Below are 19552 nucleotides of genomic sequence, written 5' to 3' on the forward strand. Positions count from 1 at the left end.
TGGTGAATGCAGGGTCACATCAAGATGTTTTTTTTATGCTTATGTATGCATTTGAAGGAATTAGTATATTTATTTCAGCTAAAATTAATGTCATAATTAGTACCAAGATTGCTTAGGAGCTAAAAGGAAAGTGAGAAAAATAGATTATGAAACAAAGTTTGACAAAATCGTTTTATCAGGTCATCATAACTAAGTGGCCAGTTTATTAGGAACAACTAATAGCCAGTATGTTTCTACATTTGTCTTTAGAACAGCTTGAATTTATTAGAACATGGACTAAATGAGCAGCTGAAAGTGGAGTAGCTAAAGAAGTAGTAGTGTTACATGTGCAAATCCTTAAATGCATGCAACCAACATGAAACAAGTTAGCACTTCCTGGTGTCAGTGTAAACAAAAATGTATTAAAATGCACAACTTCTTTCTATTTAATATAGAACAGAAATAAGCTTTCCTGATGTACCCCTTACCCCAGTTTCCTTAACATTTTTCATTTATGCTACCAGCACCTGAAACGTTGTGGCATTAAAACCTGAAAAAAAAAACTTAAGTATAGCTACAGATCTGATTTTTTAAAAGATAATTTATACAGAACAGTGTTAAAATCCTCTCTGGAGATCCCTTTGCATGCCCATGTAAAAGAACACTGGGATGCCTGTCCAGGTCCACTCCAGTTTGCTTCATTTTTCCTGCAAATTAGCTGGAGGTGGATCTCTGTTCTGAACAGCTTATTCCACTTCATCTTACAGTGGCCTGGTTGGACAAAAATGTGATGACTGAAGAAACAAATGAATTGTTGAATTCACTATCCCAGAACAATCCCAAGGCTTCCTCAGACCTTAGTCATGAAACTTTATCCTGTTAAAATAGAAAGGAGTAAACTGATTTTAAAAAAAGAGAAATGCATTAACTAAAGTTAATATATTGTGGAGCTTCCATATATGAGGGGTGTTCAATTATAAACAGGAATTTTCATGCTCTGTTCTTATAAATAGTGCAAGGTAGACCTGACTCATTGGACAAACACGCACATATATGAACTTGTCATTAGTAGTGCTAGCTGCTCTTTCCCCTATTCCTGTCAGTTGTAATCAAGGAGCTACACAGTACTGTTACGGTATGCATTATTATACAATTTTTGACAAATGAGGGAGTCATTCCATCTCAGATTTGTTCGACACTTAAAAAAACAGTTTGTTGAGGAGTGTCTCTGTCAGTCTAGAGTGTATGATTGGTGCAAGTCATTCAGAGAGGGACTATCGTCTCTTTGGTCCACTTAAGGAATTTTTAGGAGGAAAGGAATTCAAGCCGAATGAGGAGGTTATTGACGCTGTGCAAGAATGGGTCAACATGCAGTCAAAAGACTTCTACTCTTCGGGGATTAAGAAGCTTCCTGAGCAGTGGAACAACTGTATTACAGTGGCAGGAGACAATATAGAAAAATAGTGTGTAAGTCCTTTCATTGTATTCAATAAATAAAGCATAGCTCATAAATTCCTGTTCATATTAAGGGATCTAAATATCTGTTAAAAAAGCCTGTCTACACCTGGAAGGATGGATCTATGGACCTGTGAGTTTTTGCCAGCTAGTATGTCCTTCTTTGATCTACAAGCATCTGAAAGAACCGGAATCCCTCCATCAGGTTGTTTGTCCAGTCTTGAGATTGTAGTGTTCTTCAGCCAACTGCTACCAACACCATCTGAGTAGAATTTGGTTGGGGTTAGAGAATGACAGCAAAGATACAAAAAAAAAGAAAAGAATACACTGTGCCTGCTTTGACACCACTGTTGTACTCTGCTGTTTGTTGATTACTTGTTGGCATGGCTGTTCTTTTCCTTTAAGCTTAACATTTGGCATCAGTTTATATTAATGATTAAAACATGTACTGAAATAAGAACTTAATAGCAATTATTGTAGCCAGAATTGTTTGGGAATCGAGTGGAGATAAATCAGTCACTGAAGACCATTTGCTAAGCTAATACCTAAGTTGTCCTACTATGTCATCCATTTTTTAACTTCAACTTAGTGTTTTCTTCCCGGATTCCCATGACTGGCTTTAGTCTTAAATGCACTTAACAATAATTACCACCAGTTATTATAATCTGTTGCGGAAGATATCTAAGGTCAACAAGAGATAAAGTTAGGATTTGCTAGATGTTCTTGGTAGCATGAATACAACACTGATGTTTTCCTGCACTCATTAATCATTCTGATGGCATCACTAAAACTACAGTCAAAGGTGAAATGCAAAGAATACAGGACACTAAATTTGGTAATGCAGAATAAAACATGGAATACAAGAAAAATAAACCATGAAAGTTCCTTGCAACTTCTTGTAATCCTCTACTAGAAAATGTGGATTCAAGGGTATGAACCTTTGAATGGAGACAGAAAAACGGTCTAATTCAAGTTTTGAAATTACAGCAGTCCAAGCTGACCCAAACCTAAAATCCAGTGTTTATCAGACAACTGTCTCTCAAAATGAAGAAAAGTAAAGTGAAAAAAATGTACATGCAGTTGTCCATTTTTATCAAGGTGGACTTTTTTTTATAGAATTGAACTGTGACTGTTTTCTAGCACAAAATAATATACAAGTCAAGTTGGGGAGCATGCACTGGTACAGCGCATTGCTGCACCCACTTCACAACGAACCAGCTCAGGATTCCCAGTTTGCAACCCCCCAGGCAGACAAACTGTCAGGCTACCACTGGTATCTTACAATTCCAGGGTCATGGATTCGAATCATGGCCTGACCACTGCATTTTATGAGTCAGCACTTTCTTTGCACATTTCTGTGGATTTTTTTTTCAGGTATTGCATTTTAATTCCAGCATCCCAAAACAGTGTTGGGGAACATTACTTTTAAAAGCAACTAAGATATATTACTCATTACTTACAAAAGAAAAACATACACATTGGTAAAATAACTTAGTGTTTTTATTATGCTATTAATTGTCTGAACCACTTCAAATGAAGAATAAGAAATGAGAAAACTTTGAAATTAGAAACTAAATAATGCAATAGTTTTTGAGTTGTACATTTTATGGTATGCTCATTTAATTCTTATACAGAACCACAAAAGGAAAAAGGGAAATGATCGAGCTGGGATACATTTACATTTGACAATCAAAACACATTTAAGCTCCTTTTTTGTGAATTTTTGGTTAAATATTTCCTCTGTTATTATACTTTATGCCTTCAAAACATGTCAGTGTTACACAGTATCTGAATAAAACTAAATACTAAGAAAATGATTCAGTTCTACACAGGCTGTGACCATATTTGGATTTACAGAATATCAAGTCTTCTAAAGCTGTGCGGGAGCAACGGCTAGTCACCGGACCGCTGTATTGCCCCCAATAATAATGCAACAAGCAAATTGTATGTTATCTAATAGTAGTCAGTGAGGAAACTATAAAGGCTTTTAGGGAGTAAGAATGCTTTACATGCTGCTTCACCTTTGCAGAGAGACCTTTGACTAGATTTCTGCAGGACACAGAAGCAAAGCAGGCATACTTTTTTTTTGTTTCCCCAGTAAAGCCTCAGTTTGCTTTATTCATCACTATTGGAACTGGGTCAGATTATTTGTTTCATGTTAAAAATCAGTGGACTAAATAAAATAAACCTGGATGGTTTATGACAGGCTTTACTAAAGTGGTGACAGATACTGAATCTATTAGTCAAATATGTGTCAACATAAAGAAGTTTGATTAATTCAAATATCTTAAATGACAGATCTGAAATATATCACACTGTTTGTAGAAACAATGTCATTAATGGATGATTAAGGGTATTGTTTCTAATACGTTGCAAAAGGACCTAAAGATAAAAAAAAATCAGAAATGATTATACAAGGGAAAACGGTAAAACTAATGCATATTGTAAAGATAATGTGACCTTGTGTTAATAAATTGGTAACATAGCATAAATCACTCCAGCAGTCCACTTTAGTGCTCGGTCTCTTGAAGTATTTCAGAAAGAGATTATTATGCCTCCAAACAAGATGCGGTGAGTGGAGTTTTGTGTCTTCTGACACTGTGTGCTCAAGGCAGCCATTTGGAAGGTGCAGAAAGTGCTGAACGAGCTGAAAAAATTAAATAGCTTAAATGAACATGTTACTGTTTCTTGGAATTGTGCTTAATATGTCAGTTCAGGAAGTTCTATTCAGAATTTATTTTATCTTTATAAGACAATTGGCAAACTTGTTTTACTTTCTGAAACAGTTGAGGTTTTATTTCTTTGGAAATGTTTATTACAACTGATATTGGATGGTGAGGTTTAAATTAGCAACTCCTGTTTGGGTTACATTGTCACTCTCATGCTTGCCTTTTGTTTGTTGCAGTTTGAAAGACAACATTTTACCTAGTTAACCATTTTTTTTTAATTAAAATAAGATGAATGAAGAACTTAGAAACTTTTGTGCTAGCTGGAGTTCTAGGAAAACAACATTCATCATTCTGGAAGAAATTAACAAATCCTATCACACACACTGAAGTTGTTTTCTGGCCCTATTAAAACTGATTGAAAAACACATGCCTTCTAATTAACCTTACAATAATTGTTAAAAGTAGAAAGGAATCTCTAAATAACAAATCATTTAAACTTTAATTAAACATTTGGAGCAGTATTCAAGACAAAGTTTTGAATGTTACCTTAATAATTATTTCCATATGTACAGGATAAAAGAAGTAAGAGAAATCTGAATGACAAGAAAAAGAAAACAAAACCTTCACGGAGTGGATCACTCTCTCTTTTGGGACGCCCTGTAAGTACAGTCTTTAGATCAAAGTATATTTAAAATTTTTCTTTTTTATATTCAACCATATCATATGCCTTTTCACATCCACTAAAATAATTATCTATTGAAAGTATCCAGCATAATGAAACCCCATAAGTGAACTGGCCAGAAATAAGCATGGCCCATTACAGAACGAGCGTGAGAAGAACTGTCGGGCTACCACTGATATCTTACAATTCCGGGTTCATGGATTTGAATCATGGTCTGACCACTGCATTTTATGAGTCAGCACTTTCTTTGCACATTTCTGTGGATTTTTTTTTCAGGTATTGCATTTTAATTCCAGCATCCCAAAACAGTGTTGGGGAACATTACTTTTAAAAGTAACTAAAATACATTACTCATTACTTACAAAAAAAAAAGTGAATAAATAAATTATGAGGCTGCATAGCATAAAATATAATGAATTACACAATGTGTTATCTTTTCTTCTTTTGCATAAAAAACTACACATTTTACTGACCACCATTTGTTATTAAACCCTAAGTCCATATATGAACTTTCATGAAACTGACCAGAAACGCAGGCAGAATTCATCAAGTTTTTTTGTGTTTTATAAATACATTTATTCCTTCATGGCTGTAAAGTAAATAACAACAATCCACTTTTCCCATCCCCACCAGACGTCCCTGGAGATTTGCAGTATGAACACTGACTGCTGCACTACCCAATCACACTGTTTCGAAATCCCTATGGCAATTAGGTGGATGAAAACTAAACTGACACTTTTTTTATATATGTTTCTGCTACTATGTATGCTTGGGAATGTGGAGTGAGATATACAAGATAAAAGAATCCATATCAGTATAGTTGGGAGTGAACATTTAGAATAGGTAATATAAACAGATTTGTAACCAGTAAAACTCAAAAGATAAGAGGTGAAATTTTAAACATACTTTGAACAAGCTTCTAAAAAAGTGATTTATGAATGGCCAGGAGTTTCAAAAAGTGGGTGGGAATGACAGCTGACAAGAAGGCACTATCACACCATGCTACATTTCTTGAAAACAATGAATTGTAGCAATTGTTCAGCAACTTTAGGGTGCAAATATGCAATGTACAAGGTACTTTTGTGCATTTCCCAAAACCCCTCTTAAGTAGCCACTTTGCAAGTGAGCATAAAGCACTACTTTGTCAACCTCACCCCTGGAGTCACCTACAAAAAGCATTGCAATTGAGCTACATAATCAGACTTTGGAATTGTGAGAAGGCCAAGTCAAGTTTATTGTCATGTGAAGGCCTGATACCTATAGTCCGTTATTGGACTGACCCTCATAGCAAATTATTCCAATTCTGAGCCTTTGTACATCAGCTTAAATTTCATTAGTTTTCTTTAACTGTCTCACAACTGTTCAAAAACATAGGAATCACTATTACAATAAATGTAATGATCCATTTAAATACTAAAAGTCTGGACCCTGATGGAAAGTGAGTAGATGTTAATAGAGTCATATGAAACTGTTTGGGAACCCCTCTTAATTCTTTGGATTTTTGTTTACCATTGGCTGAGCTTTTAAAGTAGCAACTTCCTTTTAATATATGACATGCCTTATGGAAACAGTAGTATTTCAGCAGTGACATTAAGTTTATTGGATTAACAGAAAATATGCAATATGCATCATAACAAAATTAGACAGGTGCATAAATTTAGGCACCACAACAGAGATATTACATCAATACTTAGTTGAACCTCCTTTGCAAATATAGCAGCCTGTAGACACCTCATATAGCCTTTGACGAGTGTCTGGATTCTGGATGGAGGTATTTTTGACCATTCTTCCATGTAAAATCTCTCCAGTTCAGTTAAATTTGATACTTGCCGAGCATGGACAGCCTGCTTCAATCATCCCATAAATTTTCAATGATATTCAAGTCAGGGGACTGTGATGGCCATTCCAGAACATTGTATTTCTCCCTCTGCATGAATGCCTTTGTAGATTTTGAACTGTGTTTTGGGTCATTGTCTTGTTGGAATCCAACCCCTGCGTAACTTCAATTGTGACTGATGCTTGAACATTATCCTGAAGAATTTGTTGATATTGGATTGAATTCATCTGACCCTCGACTTTAACAAGGGCCCCAGTCCCTGAACTAGCCACACAGCCCCACAGCATGATGGAACCTCCACCAAATTTGACAGTAGGTAGTAGGTGTTTTTCTTGGAATGCAGTGTTCTTCTTCCACCATGCGAAGAGCTTTTTGTTATGACCAAATAACTCAATTTTTGTCTCATCAGTCCAAAGCACTATGTTCCAAAATGAATCTGGCTTGTCTAAATGAGCATTTGCATACAACAAGCAACTCTGTGGCTTGAGTGAAAAAAGGGCTTCTTTCTCATCAACCTGCCATACAGATATTCTTTGTGTAAATTGTGCTGAATTGTAGAATGATGTACAGATACATCATCTGCAGCAAGATGTTCTTGCAGGTCTTTGGAGGTGATCTGTGGGTTGTCTGTAACCATTCTCATAATCCTGCACATATACCGCTCCTGTATTTTTCTTGGCCTGCCACACCTGGGTTTAACAGCAACTGTGCCTGTGGCCTTCCATTTCCTGATTACATTCCTTACTGTTGAAACTGACAGTTTAAACCTCTGAGATAGCTTTTTGTAGCCTTCTCCTAAACCATGATACTGAACAATGTTTGTTTTCAGATCTTTTGAGAGTTGTTTTGAGGATCCCATGCTGTCACTCTTCAGAGGAGAGTCAAAGGGAAGCACAACTTGCAATTGACCACATTAAATAACTCTTCTCATGATTGGACACACCTGTCTATGAAGTTCAAAGCTTAACAAGCTAATCCAACCAATCTGGTGTTGCAAGTAATCAGAATTGAGCAAGTTAAATGCATTCAAATCAGCAAAATTACAAGGGTGCCCAAATTTGTGCACAGACAGTTTTTCACATTTGATTTAATTTCATACAACTACATACTGCTTCACTAAAAATCTTTGTTCGGAAAACACCCCAGTACTCAGATGTTCCTAGGAAATGAAAGACATACCACGGTTATCTTTTTTGTTGAAAGTAGATTAAATTATTATGCAGGCTGAGAGGGGTTCCCAAACTTTTTCATATGACTGTATATGGTCACCTTTTCTTTATACCTTTCACAGGAAAATTAAATTGTCAAAGTGAATATAAGGTTAAAGTTTCTGTATCTTTTTAAGAATGTTTCTGTATAGTGTACATTTTAAAATACTCACTTACAATGTTGACATAATTGTAATTACACTCATTTGGAATTCAAAGACACCACAGATTTTGAAATTAAAATTACACAGATTTAAAACAGAGGAGCATATAACATTTCATAACTTTTTTGTTTTTCTACTGAGTCACAAATTAATGTATTATGAGACTTCAGAAGTAGGCAGAAAGAAATCAAGCTGTGCCAGGTTGGTTAGCTAAAGAATTGAAATCCTGTTCAAGCAGACAGTATCTTTTTATATGTCAATGATTCAACATTCACTTAAAGTGTTTTCAACGCTGCTGAAAATTCCAATTCTGTGATGCTAATTTCAGTTGTGCCCATGAATGGTAATCATCTATTCTTACCATAGCAAAGAAATCAAACAAAAGAAGGTAAAGAGTTAGGGATCCAAAGGAAGCCCCATTTAATATCCAAAAATTAAAGAATGAAAAAGTAAGGTATTCTATTCCAGAACAAAGAATTTGTGCAATTTTCAGCCAAAGTTCAAAGGGTTATGCTGCTGTGAAGTCCAACCCCTTAGGCAGCTAGTTCTAAACTGAACACTGACTTTTTGTCAAAATGTCACTTACATGGCCAAGATGGTGAAAGAGGCAGAGCCAATAGTGTTCTCCTGGAAATTACGTAAGAGTTGTGTGGTGGATGTTGCACCATTCTAAAGATGGAAACAGTAGAGTGGTTAGTACCTCTGTTACACCCTCAGTCGTCCCCCTGTGTTTACCTACATGGGAACCCATGAGTCAAAAACTCATGTGCTTGACATGAACCTTAACTTGCAAGGATTCAACATGTGGAAGATCTTTACAGTGGTATCCTTCAAATATTTATGCCTCAAATAAAATCTTCCAGCAGCTATTTCTTTTCTGTGATGTGCACGTCAGAAATCTGTTAAGATAGCTTTTAGAATTTTCTGATCAGTCTGCAGTATCAGTGGTATAAACATTACTATTTTACAATAATGAAGATATCAACAGTATTTCTACACTCAATCACTCACTTTCAAAAGATCACCTGCAGATGATTTAAGACACTGTTGGGAAAAGGCTATTTCACATTAGGTGCCTTTTACTACAATTTTTAACCATAGCCTTTATTTGCCTACTTTTAATGATGCAGTTGGTGGCATGCTTCCATGATGTCAGTTACAACTTGTGACGTACCCAGCAACCAGTCTGCGTCTCACTCAAAAATCAAATTTTACCTTTAGTCATAAGGGTGGGAGTGTGTACATGAAAGCTGAGAAGCATTGAGCAATTACCCAGATGTGCAATGTATTTAATGCAGCAATGAAAAAACAGGAATGCACCAAGTGAAAAAAACACATCTGTCTGATGTGTTATGTTTTATGTACCATGACAGAATGTGGAATGAAAAAAAAGGCAAGGATTGCAAGTGAAATAGCCGTACCTGTTAACCCTTTAATTAGCACCAAAATCCATCAGGAAGCACACTTTTGGCATTTAAACTGAAATGGTACAGCAACAACTGTGGTCAGCAAGTCTGACATATCTTACAACTAGAACGTTAAATTGGATAAAGAGACCTTTCAGTCAGAATTTCAGTTAAAGAATGAAACTCACAACCCTAATCATAAACAATGTCATCTCACACCCACCTCACTTTGTTTTATATATTTTAAGATTGTCCCATACGCAGACCATATTGTTGATAAATATTTGCCTAGCTGTCATAACAATATTGGAGGCATTGTTATTTCTGGTCATCTTCATGTAAAATTTAGAGCATTAAAAGATGGAAAATATTGCATACTCAAAACTCTGTTGTGATACTACAATGTTTACACAAATGTATTATTGTGGTATTCCTCTCTAGTAATCCTTTACTTATTTTCTTCAGGGATAAGTGTATTCACCAGGTTCGTTACCGGGTTGGTCTACTCTCATACCTTAAGATTAACACACACACACCTAATCTACACATACTGTATACACAGACTCTAACCACAAAGGTACTGTATGAATGACGCATACACAGCCCATTATTCTCTACCACTTTAGACAGATACTTTATTAATCCCAAGGGGAAATTCACATACTTCAGCAGCAGCATACTGATAAAAACAATATTAAATTAAAGAGTGATAAAAATGCAGGTATAACAGGCAGTAGCTTTGTATAATGTTAATGTTTACCCCCCCGAGTGAAATTGAAGAGTTGCATAGTGTGGGGGAGGAACGATCTCCTCAGTCTGTCAGTGGAGCAGGACAGTGACATTTAGTGACATTTGACTTTAGTACACAGAAGTGCCGTATGAATACAATACAATACAATTTATTTTTTGTATAGCCAAAAATCACACAAGAAGTGCCGCAATGGGCTTTAACAGGTCCTGCCTCTTGACAGCCCCCCAGCCTTGACTGTCTAAGAAGACAAGAAAAAACTCCCAAAAAAACCCTTGTAGGGAAAAAATGGAAGAAACCTTGGGAAAGGCAGTTCAAAAAGAGACCCCTTTCCAGGTAGGTTGGGCGTGCAGTGGGAGTCAAAAAGAAGGGGGTCAATACAATACAATACACAAAACAGAACAAATCCTCAATACAGTATAAAAATAAAAATTTTAGAAGTACGGAGCAGAATTTAACAGTAGATGATATCACATAATATGATTTGGATTTGTTTAGAGTACTGGAGACCTCATTCATTAAGCTGCCTCCCCCATTTGGCCATTCCATAGCTGAAATAGCACTAATTTGATGAAAGGACCCCTCTTTCCCATGATTCCTGCGATCCTCCATCAGGGATGACTTTACCTTAGGCAGGCAAAACAATTTGGCAGGTGGGCCGTGACACCAAGTGCCACATTTGAGTACCGAGAAGAGAAACAGAATAGGTGAGGGTTAGTATCCAATTATAACTATCATGTTACTTACAGTATGTTTTAGTGCTAATGACTAACAACAGAGATGCAGTCTGTACAGTTAATCAGCAGCTGTAGTCAGGATATGCTAAACTGAAGTAGTGAGTCTTCAGCCAGGATTTAAAAGTTGAGACCGAAGGGGCATCTCTTATAGTAGCAGGCAGACCATTCCACAGTTTAGGGGCCCTGTAACTAAAAGCTCGACCTTCCTCTGTTATTTTATTAATTCTTGGAATCATAAGCAGACCGGCATCTTGAAATCTTAATGTGTGCTCAGGTTTGTACGTCATGATAAGTTCAGACAAGTAAGCCAGACCTTGGCCATTTAATGCTTTATATGTTAAAAGAAGGATTTTGAAATCTGCTCTAAACTTAACCGGGAGCCAGTGTAAGGATTTAAGAACTGGAGTTATGTGCTTGTATTTTCTTGTTCTTGTAATAATTCTTGCAGCAGCATTTTGGATTAACTGAAGACTGCATAAAGAACAGTTTGAACATCCAGTGAACACTGCATTGCAGTAGTCAATCCTACTAGAAATAAATGCATGAATTAATTTCTCAGAATCCTGTTTATTTAGAAAGAGCCTTAATTTCCCAACATTTTTAAGATGGAAGAAACATGATTTGGACAGCTTTGTAATATGCGCTTTAAATGACTTGCTAGAGTCAAAGATAACTCCTAGATTGCGGGCTGATTCAGTAAAATTAATGGTGATTCCAATTGAGTTAAATGATGACAGAATATTGTTATGATCAGCGTCATTCCCTCCAACAATTCACATCTCTGTTTTATCTGTGTTTAAAGACAAGTAGTTCTCATCCATCCACTTCTTTAATTCACTAACACAACTAATTAAAGACAACATCAGAGAAACTTCATTTGATCTAAATGAAAGGTATAACTGGGTGTCATCTGCATACGAGTGAAAATTAACATTATGCTTCCTAATGATAGATCCCAGTGGAAGCATGTAAATTGAGAATAGTAAAGGTCCCAGTACTGAGCCCTTCAGGACACCATATAACATAATTACAGTCGAGTTTCCTTCATCAGAGGATATCAGAATGCCATTTACAACCCGCGTTAGTGCCGTTTCTGTACTATGACCAGTGCGGAAACCAGACTGGAATTTCTCAAATAAATTGTAATGCATAAGGTGTGACTGAAGCTGACTGGCAACTAATATTTCTAGTATTTTAGAGAGAAAGGGTAAATTTGAAATAGGACTATAATTATTTAGTATGTGTGGGTCTAGGTCTGACTTTTTAAGTAATGGTTTAATGACTGACACTTTTAGTGCATCAGGTACTGTGCCATGCAATAATGAACTACTGATAATGTTTAGAATAGGCACTGCAAGAACATCCATTGAACTTTTTACTAGTTTTGTTGGCACTGGATCTAGGGAACAAGTAGTGGGCTTCATTTTAGAAATTAAAGTTAAGACTTCTTGTTCAGTTACAGGATTAAAATTACTAACATGCTGAATGCAATATGAGGCCGGGTCTGCTAAGCTAGTATTTGGTTTGCACTGTGATGCTGAGATATGGGTTCTTATATTTTTAATTTTCTCATTGAAGAAGTTCATAAAGTCTGTACTGTTAATAACAGTTGGTATTTTGCAATGTAGATCTGAATTTCCATTTGTTAATTTAGCCACTGTTCTAAATAATACCCAAGGATTTTTATTATTGATATCTGTTATTGTAGAATAGTATTCTAAGCGAGCTTTAAAGAGAGCTTTTTTATATTTATTAACACTCTCTGTCCATGCTATTTGAAAGACATGTAGCTTTGTTGTTCTCCATCTGCGCTCCAGTTTTCGACACTCTAATTTAAGAGCTTGAGTCTTTTCATTAAACCAGGGAGAGTTTCTATATGCTTTGATCACTTTTGTTTTAAGGGGAGCCACTGTGTCCAGAGCATCTCTGAAGGTCAAATTATAATGTGATGTTAGCTGATCTAAATTGTTTTCCACGTTTACATTTGATGTTAACTGATCTAAATGGTTTTCCACAATTACACTCGACTTACTCAAAGTATCTATAAATTTTGAAACAGAATTACAATCTAGATGTCGCACTTTATATCTTTGAATAACACATGCACAGTCCATCATTACCTAGTACAGTGGTTGTCAAACTGTGGGGCGGGCCCCCCTAGGGGGGGTGCGAAGTAACAAAAAGGGGGGCGCGAAGATGTGAAAAAAAGAAAACAAGAATCGAAAATATGAAAAATACATCTATTGAAACCAAAACAAATTAACTTAAACTACATTCTGATACTAGAAAAATAAATATAGAGTTAGATAAATGTCGATAAAAGTTAAGTATTTATAATAAAATATGCATATACGATATATTATTTATTAAAAAAGAACAAATTGGTATTAGTGGGCTCCTTTCAAAAAAACGTTAGGGGGGCGCAATTAAAACTGTTATGAAAACTCGAGTCACAAATACTTAAAGGTTGAGAAATGCTGACCTAGTACTCCAAGAGACTTGCTTATCATTGGCACAAACAACATGCAATGGTTTAGATATATCTCAGACCTAAATATTATTTTGGTCTCCAAGAATATATTTAAATATACAAAGTCTCAACATCCTTGGCTATGGCCATTTATCAACCACTGATGTCTTACTTTAATGCACTGTTCACTATTGGATAGAGCTCTCATCCTCATCCCAACAAAGCCTAGCAGTATGGATCATATGGCATTTCCTTACTGCTCCAGGTGCTCTAAATATTTACCTTATCACTTAAATCACTCCAGATATACAGACAAAGTATAGAAAGTTAACAGCAAATTAGTATTTATTAAAGAACAATAATACCAGTAGAGGATAGTATAAAAGAAAATGTAATACCATAGTCTGGATACAGTATACGAGCATATATTCTTTAGAAAAAGCTCACAAAGAAGCTAGAGATGCCAAATATGAATGCCCTTGGGCAACTTTTGATCTAGCAATAGATATCGTTCATGAGATGCTTTAGCTGACGATCAGATGAAAACGGTCACACGTCTCTCGCCTTCTCCTGACATTGCCTCGCCCACTTCTGACATCACTCTCAGCCAAGACATATCTATTTTAAAATTCCATGTGGGACTCTGGAACATATGATGATACACACATTTGATTGGCTGGCTGTCCATATAATGAATAACTTTGCTTACAGTCTTTGATCTTTTAAGTATGTCTGAATTCCTTCTTTTCCCAAGCTATAAACCAATTTTGTGATTATTGTCCTAGGGGCAGCACAGATGTTTTAAAAGTGAGGTACACTTCAGGAAAAGGAGATGCGTTGATGTTAATTACCTCCTTAAGTGTTAAATTCATCCTGTCCATCTTGATCATAATATTTGTTTTAAGGTGATACAATTCCGGAAGATAAAGCACTATGATGTTAACTGTCCTTGTAAGATTAAGTTAATTTTTGTTTTTGTGGGCAAAAAAATATATATAAAAATTAAAATCCACAACACTAAACCAAGTTACATTTTATATAATTGGAAAAATCCTAATCCACCCCAAAATCACAGGGCAATAAAGAATGTCTTTTTAAAAATTAGAAAGCTACTTTAACTATGGCAAGAATTGTTTAATGTTGCCCTTTAATAAGCATGCTGTGCCTCTGTTTTAGATGCTTCAATGGGTGGGGATGGTGTTAAATTTTATTTAAAATATACTGTGTATTTTGCAGCTGCTCTGTATCCAACTTATTGTAATGTAATTTTATAAAAACTAAAAAAGGGAAAAAAGGAATGGTGTAAGGACCAGTCTCAGAGAATTTAAAGTGGCTGTTAGCTTGGTTTAAGACAAGTAATAATGATAACTGGAAACACTGAAATCATTGGCTTTGTAAGTCATGGCCAAAGGTTTTGAAGAGTAAGATGTTAATTATGATTGATCCACATAGGAACTCAAGAAGTGGCCTGTTTAACAAGCTTTAATACCTTAATACTTTAAGCAGGAAGACCAACAAAAAACGAATTGCATTGATCTATGTGAGAGGAGGAGAAAAGAAGGATGAAGCTCTAGAAATGTTGTTAAGTTGGCCGAAAGACATCCTGGTAGCTGCAGGGAAAAATTTGCAGGGACAAAGTTCTAAGAAGCAAGAAAAGCTTTTTTGATTTCAGTTGAGGTTCTCATCTGAAATAGTGCAGATAAGCTTATATTCACATTTATAAACACAGCAGACATTTATACATTCATTTCATGGAAGACAGTGGTGAACTGATGTATGTCTAAGTGGTACGAAGAGTTGTTTTGAACCTGTGAGGCCTGGCATTTTTTGCATATTATGGATCATGAGGTAGTGCTGGTCAATCAAATGCTCAGAGGTAATATATAGATATTAAAATTAAGTGGGACAGGCACTCATCTTTGCTGTACACCACAGAAAAGCTGTAGAGAGTTTGATATGCCTCTAAACATAAGACACTGCATGGATCCATGGCCTTAGAAGTACATTCAGGAACTGTGTTGCAGACAAAAGTATGGAGGAAGTCACCTACAGTGAAAATGAGATGCCTTAACGCTGTAGTGAAGTGAAGATCCTGAGTGGAAATATTCAAACAGTTGTAAGAGATGTTAATTAGGTTGAATATATACAATATGTTCCAAGATTTTTGATGATAATATCCTAGAAAAGAAGAGTCAATGTTTGGCCTCCTGAAAATGAAAACAATCTTTGCAAACTGGAGTGAAGCAAGAGAAACAGAATTATTAATTAAGATAATTAATCATGTGTGTGATGAATGGAGGAATAACTTTAACAGATGATTTGGGATTAGAGATTCAAAAAATAGGTAGTCACTCTAGTCTAGGGGCCTCATGTATAAAACTTGCCTACAATCTAAAATACGTGTAAGTCATTTCTTACACAAAAGTTAGAATGTATTAAACCTGAACTTGGTGTGGAAATAGACTTAAAGTTATGGAAAGTTTTTACTATTTGTAAGTAATACATAGACATTTTTGATGTTGGCATTTTAGCAACTCCAGAGAGCAGGACAATGAAGTGAAAAAAAAAATCTTGTTTCATTGTGCATTTTAGTGATGTGTCCATCACATTCTGATGTTTAATTTCTAAACCTGATTGTTAAAACCTGTAATCGAACAGAGATTATGTGACTTCTTTGTGATGGTCTCTTTATATCAGCACACAACTCCATGAGGGTGCCTCTGGGATGTCTAAATCAGCTTTTAAATCAGTCATCATCACGATAAAGGACAAAAATACTATTAAAAATATTTAACTGACAGAAAATGTGTTTTTAACTTTGTGTATTTCAACTGTGGCAAAGTAAACTTTATTTTAGGAAGTTAGAAAATGTACGCATTCAGGTGAGTTAACTAATTTGAAAAGTGGAGCATATTTCCTCTTCATCACATTTTTGTGTTTTAAGTATTTTGCAACAGGATTATGTATGATGTGAGATGGACATGTGCTCAGACAGCCACGCCAGGTGTAGGCAGGCATAAGCCACAGCCATACGCAATCTGTTTCACTCACTCATGCTGACTACCAAGGATCTCTTAGTCACCAGGAGCGTCTTTCAGGTCTGTAAAAGAGGAATATACTGCATACAACATATTCAAGTTAAAATAACCTCTCTCCAGCTAAATCTGAAACAGTGAATTAACCTGCTATTGAAATTGTGCTCAGTATTTCTCAGTTTTAAAGATTGGTGACGTACAACTGGGAGTTGCTTTTGTCAGGAAGGATTATGGTATTTGTACATTTGTACATATTCTAACCCAGTAAGCAAGCAAGTAAGCAACGTGCACAGGCAATTACTACCTCTGAACATGGTGCCAGCCTATCACGGATTAAAAACAAACACACATCAAGGTGTGATTTAGCATCGCCAGTTCACCTAACCTGCATGTGTTTAGAATGTGAGAGGAAACTAGAGTACTCTGAGCAAGCCTACACAGATCCTGCGCAAACTCCATGCAGGGAGCACCAAGAGTGCAACACCCAGACTCCTTACAATGAGACAGCAGTACTACTGAGCCAAATTCGTTCATTAAAATATTTACATTAACTGAGGTATTAAAAATTGAGGAACAAATATCCTTCATTTGAGACTTTATTTTTAGGTACATAGTGCATCTGTGGTGGGTTATGGTTAGGCCCACCCTGGCCACTCCTTAAACTGTCAGTAAATGTCAGTAATACTTCAAGTTCACATTCACAGAAGTTTCATTTTCTGTGTTCTCCTATGGTTTGAAAATAAAGATGTCACTCAGGAACATGGCCAAATTTATATGGTACATTGGTCATGAATATTCAAAAATGACATTTGTTAAGCCATACATGGTTACATGTGGGAGGTGACAGGGAGTTTAAAATACATAATTAAAAGTTGATATGAGATGTATAAAGGAACATGACATTTCCTGTGGCATACATATGAAGGGTTTTAAAAACTCAATTTTTTGGGCATACTCCATTTTAGTTAGAATCCAAGCAAGATATTATACATGAGGCCCCTGATGTAGAAAAAGGCGAGTAGGGATAAGAAGTGGAGTAACAGGTGGGCATTGAGATCAATCAGATACAAAAGGGTTGGGATAATTAAAAGAAGTTCAGAGGAATATACTTCAGGTTCATAGAAAGAAATAACCAAGGTCATGGTGAGTCAAAGAGAATTTTCTTTTCAGGATGAAGGACCTGGTAGTTTGTATTGAATAAAAAAAACAGGATTTGCAAATCCCTCATTGCTCATTTGAAATATGTGCACTGTACTTACCCTGGCCATAAGAAACACTTTTCTGTAGCTTCTGAAAGGGGGAAATCAGTTTCATTGTGGGAAGGTAGAGTGGATGTTGATATTTACAAATGCTTGCAACTGTCTATGCACTTTATTAAATTTTAGAACAAAAGATATTACTGTAATGATTTGTGAATTTACCATCAGGAGATCTGTGTCTGTAAATATTTTATGTATCTCTGTACATGATTTGACTGTCTGAGCTGTGATATCTGCTGGTATGTGTGCATTTGACCCATGAATTTTGAACTATTTAAATTAGTCTTTTTCACTACAGTCCTTAACCTTATAAATATTAATATAAAAATATAGTTTAGTCTGGTTTGCTGAATATAATAAAGGTTCCCTTTTCTAAATTATTTTAAATGAATAGTTGAAGAAAATTAAAGGTATACAAATTTGGTTGGAAAATCTTTCAGCATTTCTGATCATTTTCAATCAGATGTATTTTTATAATTACGTGGAGAAACTATTTGCTATCTACGGGCACTGCAACTTTGAACATTCTCAGTCCTTTTTAAAGAAATTAAATAAATTGACTAATCATCAGCAAGAGCATCTACTATAATATGTTTAGTGATTATAAGAAGAAAGTGGGGGCCGAATGTCACACCACCTATCTCACCTTCTAAAGTAAAGATCCAATAAACTATTATCATCTTATATTTATCATTTGGCTCCACCAAGAAGGCAGATTGAATAGGTTTAATATGAAGCATGTCATTGAATATTCCCAAGCCATCAATTGCTATGGAGGCAGTAGAGCAGTAAGGTGATGGCTTAGAGAAACAGAGAACTTGGCTAATATTACCATAAAGCACTCTGCTCAAAGTAATCAGAAACACTGTCTGCTCAGCTAAGACTAGGAGCATCCTTTAGCTTAGGTTTCTGAGAGCCTTTCTAATCCAAAGTTGTGAATTTGTATTTGGCCATCAACAGTTACCATAAATGTAAATGTGCAAACTGAGATGTATGTGTTTACCCTATGGAGGACCACAACTTCTTATGGGCCTACATCTGAAATCTTTATATGATGTATCAGGTGACATTTACATTAATACACTTTTTTCCAATTGTTAATTCTTGGTCAACCTTATGACATATTACACACTAAAAGTAAACCATGAAGTATTTCGTTGAGTTATTTATCTTGTGCATCTTGTAGTTCTTGAAATTATAAGCCTTGTACATCATTTCAGAAGCTCTATTTTTGTTTCTGTAGGTCAAAGAAAATAAAAAGTCCAAGAGACACTTGATTTCAGAAGAAAAAGTCAAACAAAAGAGGCAAATCAGAAGTTATGGACAGAATCATGTGAGTATGAAAGCAAGTATATTTATTAAGTTTACAAAAATCAAAAGATTTTACAATTGTGCAAGAATATTTAAGAAATTGAAATTATACGCAAAAAGAAAAAAAAAATTTTTCAGGCCTGTATTAAAGGTGCTGACCCTTCATTAATTGAGGAGAATCACAGTCATCTGCCTTCTCCTGTTCATTTTTCTCCCTCCTATAAGATATCCCTCTGTTGAACTATTTCCATTTTGTCAGCTGTTCATTTTTAGTTACTGACTGCATCAGTTTTTTTGGCATTGAGTGTCCAATTTATACTTTTAATCTTGTCATTTTGAAATACCATCAGTACAAAATGCAGTTTACAATCGCATCATTAACAGAATAAAGCAAATGCAACTTGAAAGCAAAGACTAGAATGAGTACTCATTTTAAAGGTAGTACAGTCAATAAGTTCCAAGTTTTGGCAGCTCCTGCGGGAAAGCAGAGTGGTGCATTAGGGCATTGGCAAGCAGTACCATGAAGTGTCAGGCTATCACGACACTGTGACTAAAACCTTGGTCATCATGTTCCTACTGTTACATCTTTGAT

At 35.6% G+C, this 19552-nt stretch overlaps 1 protein-coding gene across 1 annotated transcript in view; it reads left to right on the forward strand.

The window, feature by feature from the left end:
- Positions 1-19552, forward strand: part of LOC114653489 (uncharacterized) — a 96954-nt gene that overhangs the window by 63646 nt on the left and 13756 nt on the right. Inside the window, exons 6-7 of the mRNA XM_028803844.2 lie at positions 4676-4762; positions 18893-18982. Coding sequence (XP_028659677.2) covers positions 4676-4762; positions 18893-18982 — 177 coding nt within the window. The remainder of the gene's footprint in view (positions 1-4675; positions 4763-18892; positions 18983-19552) is intronic.

This window comes from Erpetoichthys calabaricus, chromosome 6 (assembly GCF_900747795.2).
Source record: "Erpetoichthys calabaricus chromosome 6, fErpCal1.3, whole genome shotgun sequence".
Taxonomy (NCBI): domain Eukaryota; kingdom Metazoa; phylum Chordata; class Cladistia; order Polypteriformes; family Polypteridae; genus Erpetoichthys; species Erpetoichthys calabaricus.